General features: G+C 41.2%; 1 protein-coding gene across 1 annotated transcript in view; it reads right to left on the reverse strand.

Moving 5' to 3' along the window:
* The window catches only part of LOC103773189 (unconventional myosin-IXa-like), a gene marked incomplete at its 3' end in the record, with an annotated part of 20,600 nt that overhangs the window by 11,228 nt on the left and 2,311 nt on the right, over positions 1-7,061 (reverse strand). The window contains exons 4-5 of the mRNA XM_008940548.1: positions 3,909-3,971; positions 2,773-2,872 (exon numbers count right to left, since the gene is read on the reverse strand). Coding sequence (XP_008938796.1) covers positions 2,773-2,872; positions 3,909-3,971 — 163 coding nt within the window. The remainder of the gene's footprint in view (positions 1-2,772; positions 2,873-3,908; positions 3,972-7,061) is intronic.

Consider the following 7,061-nt stretch of genomic DNA (forward strand, 5'->3'; position numbering starts at 1 on the left):
CCTGCTGAAGGTTTTCAAGACAGCAAGGACCTCGCATGCAATCAGCTTGATGGATCTGAAGATCTTTTCTTTTGCTCCACAGCTGGAGAAACCTTTGGCTTACCTCGAGCTGACGAGTTACTAATGGAAAATCCCTCTGAAGAACAGATTTTTTTTATTTCTACTCTCAACTTCTGCTCCTAGACACACGTAAGTGCTGCAAAAGTACAAGTCTCCAATGGGTTAGAAAGCAACACTTGGAAGCCTTTTAGAAATTTGTAATTTTTTGCAATCAGATGGAGATGGAGATGAGAGGAGTTAAAACGCTTCTCAGTGACCGGAGCTTAAAATAAGGATCTAATCCTGAAAATGGCTGATTTTTAAAATGGAAAAATGTGAATAATCAGCACAGAAAATATTCAGGGAATGTCATTGGTATGAGACGTGGAGAAGTCATCCCAACCCGGGGGAGAGTTTAAGTAAATTTGCTTTTAAAAAGAAATTTAAATGGATTTTTTTTTTTTTTTCAAACCTGCTCCCTGCATTTATGGATCAACAAAATAACAGCACATTTTGCTGAAATATGTGTTTGTTTTGCGTAACCCAGCGTGAGCTGAGGGACCTGGGAGAACAAAAATAACACTTGACTCAAGGACTGAGACTTGAGGGGCTGGGTTCAATATTTCAGAGCTTTTCAATTCTAATATTTTATTTTAATTCAACACTTTAGTTCATTTCTGAGCTCATTTTTTGTCCCTTTAAAAAAGTAGGGAGTTCTCTAGGATATATTTAAGCAGCTGTTGTAAATGCTCAAGGGTCTTTTTATAATTGTCTTATTTTACATGTCCAAAGTTTCTTTGCTCTGCTACCTCTTTTCCCTTTTTTCTCCTTATTTTCCTTTTTCTCCTTTGTTTGGGCATGGGAAAGCTGTTACTACACTGCTAGAAAGCCTATAATATGAAATGATGCCCTGAACACACCTAAAGGAGGCATTTTCCCCACGTTGTCACTACTAAATGGTGTCTCTAAACCTAATTATAAAATATTTTTAAATTAGTGTAATAAAAATCCTGCAAGTTCAGACTGATGCTACTGTCCATACACTGCAAGTAGAGTCTGCTTCAGTGATCCACTGGATGTCCCTCAGTGTCCTTTTCCAACCTACTAGCCTACAGCATCTTCATTTAGATTAAAAAAAAAGAAATCAAAAGGTTTTCACCTAAATCTCCACATTCCTACTAATTCTACATGCTACACGCCATTGTATTTGTAATTTTAGTTTCAATCTTCAAGCCCTTAAACTGCCATTTAAAAAAAAAAAAAAAAAGAAAAAAAAAAAAAAAAAAAAAAGAGGACTGTAATGAAAAGCAATGTTTTTGACTAACATAAATCCACTGGATTGCCCAACGAAATGCGTGAATCTGACAAACATTGGAACAAGCTGAACTTGGCACTCTCCCACTGAAAAATGGCAGCACAGATGGTGGTGGAGATCACACCATGTCTTCCAACTCAAGCCCGAGGCACAAAGACAGGGAGCAAAGAGCCTTCAGCTCTTGATGTGTTCCTCACTCGGACGAGTTTCCTGAGCCTGCCAAGAGTGGGTGGGAGTCGTTACTATTACAAGAGATTTTGGCTTTTAAAAGATCTTTAAAAAGCCTTGAGTACTTGAGATCTATCTGGGGGCTAAATGAGATTTCGAGAGAGACTACAGGCTATTTGGGTTGTACTGTGCACATGAATTTCTCTCCAGCTTATGGGTTAAAACCTTCTTTATTACTAATCACATTTCAGCTCCAGGAAAATTGCAATTAGATAGAATCAACATGTAATCAAACTACTCTTCCACATATTGCTACTCTCTTTTTCTATTATTATTCACAAGCATCTGTGGACAACTGCATCTTAAGTACCTGAAGCAAATCACACTTTCCAAAGTATGAGTTTATTTGGCCATTGGCATTGCCTCACACGGTTTTATTTCACAGATTTTCAATAGTTCTGTGGGTTTTGTGGCCTCCCAGTACCTCAAGGTGGCCTACATGAAGGCTGGGGAGGGACTTTTAACACAGGCTTGGAGCGCTAGGATGAGGTGTGATGGCTTCAAACTGGATGAGGGGAGATTTAAATTGGAAATGAGAAAGAAGTTCTTCATCCTGAGGTTGGTGAGACAGTGGAACACATTGCCTAGGGAAATTGCAGATGTTCCTTCACTGGAGCTGTTCAAGACCAGGTTGGATGGGGCTTGTAGTGATCTGTTCTAGCTGGAGGTGTCCCATGCTAGGCAGGTTGGAACAAGATGATCTTTAAGGTCCCTTCGAACCCAAACCGTTCTAGGATTCTATGATTAAACTTCTGATACTGTTAAACTCAAAGGCTCATGCTAACAGCCAGCCATGAAGCTGCAGAAATAGGACTCCCTCATGCAAGACACGATAACCCGAAGAGCTGCTGCCATCACATATTTTCCCCTTTTCTACTACTCATCAGACAAGATGTTAATGAGTATATGACATTCACACAGGAAACAGGTAAATTATGACAACTTTGACAACTAAGCCCACAATATATTTCACATATCCCAGGCAGGGGACAAAACTAGAAAACACTGATTTTTATTTTTGTATGTTATGAGATGTTCAGATCACCAAAGCAGAATTATTTCCAATGATGAAGGCTCCCTATAGAGCATTAAGAGAACCCATTTTTACTACTCCACACATTTTATCAGCACTAAATAGCAGTAACAGACAAGGCAAGATCAGGAATTGTATTCCTGTAGAGGTTTCCCACCTGGTTGAGGTAATGATATTCCTCAGGCTGCTTCAGATGAAATGCTGATCTCTCTTCCTCACTCGCTCCTGCCAGGAGGTAATAAAATACATGGTAGTTCCTGGTGAGAAATAAAAAAAAAAAAAGATATTAGACTTCAAAACAAGCAGCAGCATTAAGAACAGAAGTGCATGTAAACCTCAGAACTTGATTTTCCAGCTTCCAAACTCTGGAAAGTCAGAGTTGAGCTGAGCACTGTTTAGAAATGGCCTGTACCAATTTCACAGTGGTGTCAAAGGTTAAATGAAGTCATGGAGAATGAGAGCTCTTCTTTTGCAGCCAAGAATCATTAATGTTGGAAAAGACCTCTAAGATCATTGAAGTCCAACCAGCAACCCAACACTACCATGAAAATAAGAAATCAGTCGTTTGAGCAGGGCCTGTTGGGACAGGACAAGGGGGGATGGTTTGAAACTGAAAGAGGGAGATTTAGCCTAGGTAGAAGGAAGACATTTTTGATGCTGAAGGTGGTGAGCCCCTGGCTCAGGCTGCCCAGAGAGGTGGTTGCTGCCCCATCCCTGAAACCACTCCAGGTAAGGTTGGCCAGGGTTCTGAGCAACCTGCTCTGGTTGGGGAAATCCCTGCTCCCTGCAGGGGGGTTGGACTGGATGACCCTGCAAGGTCCCTTCCCACCCAAACCGGTCTTGGATTCAATAAAAATAATTTGCTTCAATTTGTTGTCTGTATAATTTTAGCTTTTCCTTGAGGCTCTTCTGATGGCTTCAATGTGCTAAGAACTGTAAAACAGAACTAAAACACCACCTTCATCCCCTCCTAATTTGATGTTAAACAACTTACAGGTCGCAGAAGAAAAAAAATGGTGCATTAACAATCCATATGACCTGAATCATAAAGACAATAGAAGTCCAGAAGTGTCAATAAAATTATGGAGTTGGTTTCTCCTGGGTAATACACTCATCAAACTCCTCCAAATACAAAATGCATTGTTCATCTTTGCAGCACAGGTTTAGGAGTCTGGAAACCCTGATGCCCCCACCCTGTGCCAGCTCAAAGAGGGTTTTAAGCCATCCGTGTGCCATGCTATCAGTACATATAGAAGTCAAAATCAAGCCTGTAAGCAAAATATAGGCACCTACCGTTCATTGTGCTCCTGGTAGACTAGTCTTGATTTCTCCAGGAGGTACTTTTCAACATAAGCTCTGGAAGAAAAAAAGAAAAGGGTTATTCATTGACCCAATACTCAACTTAAATGAACACAGCTTTACTGGGACTTCTCAGCCTTAGTACACCCAAAAAAAAAAAAAAAAAGTTTCAGTCTTGTTTCACTTAGTTATATAAATTTCTTCCTAGGCAGAACAAGCCCAATATTATGTTTGGCTTTTGAGGTTTTTTTGGTTTGATAGAAAGCCAACACTAACTTGGATATGAAAAACATGATCTCAGATGTGTCAGCCTATGGGCAGGGAGCACGGGGGGAAATTCTGACAGCAACAAGGAATCTTAGATACCTACTTAATCCCAAGCCAGCAAAATCAAATTGCTTGCAGACCGAGATTTGTGCACAGAAGAACTCTATCCGGGTAGAAAGGTTTGCAGGATGAGATTTAGCTGCAGAATCGTTCCCCAAGTGGCCATCAGCTCTTCCAGAAGAGCCACTTGTCAACAAAAACTCATGGCTATGGTCAAAAACTAAACAACTGCAAAAGCCCCTTATTGGAGTTTACATTTTCTCTTCCACAATAAACATCTTTCATTTCCATATTAAATGCTTTTTGCAAGTTTCAAGCTAACCCAAACTTCCACAGGTTTTTTTCTTCCAAACAACACTAGCCACTAATGACAGAGATTTCGAAACCAGAGCTATAATTGGCAGGTTGGATAATGTAGCTGAGCTCTTCCAGCTACAGAGGCCCAGTGACGTGGCACCGCCATGACCAGGCCCGGGAAACGGGAAACCTTGGCTAGGTAGGACGAGGAGGTGGCCTCCACACTCACTTCACCACCACAGGCTCCAGATGGGGAAGACAGAGGTATCTAAGATCACTCCTGCAATTTCTGCTCTTATTACAGACCCCCAAAAATGGCTCTCATGCAATAATTTCATTTGGAAAGGTCTTCTAGAGGTCACCTGGGTCAAGCCACTATTTATATCAGGGCAAATTTTAAAGAACTTCATTTTTATTGACTCAAATATTTTGGAGATGCAACTAAAATGCTTTTTTGGAAAAATATTCCTTGCTTAGTGCAAAGGTGGTATAAGGAATACATGTCCCAAGAAGAACATAGGTGCCCTCTTGTAATAGGGTAGTGAAAAGAAAAGCCACAGACACATAGGATGGTTTGGGTGAGAAGAGACCTTTCAGGGTCATCCAGTCCAATCCCCCTGCAGGGAGCAGGGACATCCCCAACTAGAGCAGGTTGCTCAGAGCCCCGGCCAACCTCACCTGGAATGGTTCCAGGGATGGGGCAGCCACCACCTCTCTGGGCAACCTGGGACAGGGGCTCACCACCCTCAGCACCAAAAATCTCTTCTTTCTCTCTAGTCTGAATCCCCCTCTTTTGAGTTTCAACCCATCAACCCTTGTACTGTCCCAACAGGCCCTGCTCAAAAGCCTGTCCCCAGCTTTCTGACAGGCCCCCCGAAGCACTGGCAGGCCACCAGAAGGTCGCCCCAGCTGGGGCCTTCTCCTCTGCAGGCTGCCCAAGCCCAGCTCTCTCCTGCTGGGCTCCCAGCAGAGGGGTACTAGCCCTTGGATCATCTTCATGGCCCTATTTAATTTAAGTAAACCCCACCCAAAACACAACTTATGTATAAAAAAAATAGATGTTTCCCAACGTTCTCTTTTCTTTTTTCTTTTTTTTTTTTTTTTTTACTGTTGTCAATTATGTCCAATAATTGAAAAGAAAGAAAAGGAGTTCTAAGAATCTGATTTTGTGTAAAATACCCATTTAAGCATGCTACAGAGCCCGTATTTAGCATCTTAGGCAAAAGCCTCTCTAATCTGATACTGAATCTCACATGCAAATTCAACCAACATGCAAAGCACCCAAGCAGAGCCTGTTTGAAAGCACCAGCTCATGGTACTTGAGCTACAGCCTCCTGTCATTGCCTAGATTTATCATTATAACAGCACACTCTTGCTTTTAATTAAAATGTCTCCTATCTGGCTCTTCTGCAATTTTATGAAGCGTGTTAGATGTTGGGGCTTTTGATCATCTTAGAAGGACTGAGCAGGTTGCAAAGACCTTCCTCCAGAACTCCCTTATCATCGAAGGAGACAAAATAAATTCAGGAAGCCTTACTGGAACACACTTCACTGCAGCCACGGCTCATGCTCCGTCAATTTTAAAGACATCTTCAAAGGCTTCCTTTCACATTGCTGGGTGGGCTGCTGCTAAAGCTCTTGGCTATTACAAGTTGAAATTTGTTTCAAGTTCTGGGTATTATATTCATCAGGCTTGTAAGCAAATCTCCAACTGCTATTTCCAGCCTCCAAGCAGAGAAAGATTCTGATTTGGGGCTGCAAATGACATTAACAAAGCAAATAATATGCAAAATGCAGGATAATTGACTCAGGTTGTGCTTAACATTTATGCTAAGTTTAAAAAAACAAATAAAAAGACCTGTGATCTTCTTTGTAAGACTACGGGGGGGGGAAATGTGGTCTCATAAGCCAGGAACAGCTCATTTAAATGTGTTTTTCTTTTCACACAGCATGTCAAGATAATACAGGGTAACAAGAATCTAATAAATATATTTCAGTAGGTAGTAAAAAAAAAAACCTGAGCCTTGTTACCCTGTATTTCAGTAGATATTAAAAAAAAGAGGCTTATCCTTTTAAGAAAACTGTTCACCAGAATTAAAGGGAAAAAAAAGAAAGAAAAATAAGATCAGGTTCGACGTAGGATGAAAACCCAGCAGGAAGGTACACAAAGTACCCAAGCTCATTTGAAAAATTAATGGGAGCTATTTGTGTGATGCTGTTCTGCTGGAAACTGAGAAAGGGAAAAAAAAAAAAAAGTAAATTTAAAAGCGGTTCTCTAAAAGAACAACAAAATCCCAGCAAGAGATCTCTTAGCTGGCTGCAGAAATTATACAACCCCTGGAATGCCACTTCTACTCCTCGTTTCTCCAGCTGAGTTAATGAACTCAGACCAAAAGTGGAGTTCGAGCTCACTCGAGTCACTTTGTGACATCCTGATGACGTGGGAATTGCCTAAAGCCCAAGAAAAAGCCAGGCTTAGGTAAGCTCACTCTGAGGGTTTCATCCAGAAGCTTCAAGCCATGC

Source organism: Merops nubicus, unplaced genomic scaffold (assembly GCF_000691845.1).
Source record: "Merops nubicus isolate BGI_N331 unplaced genomic scaffold, ASM69184v1 scaffold22275, whole genome shotgun sequence".
NCBI classification, from domain to species: domain Eukaryota; kingdom Metazoa; phylum Chordata; class Aves; order Coraciiformes; family Meropidae; genus Merops; species Merops nubicus.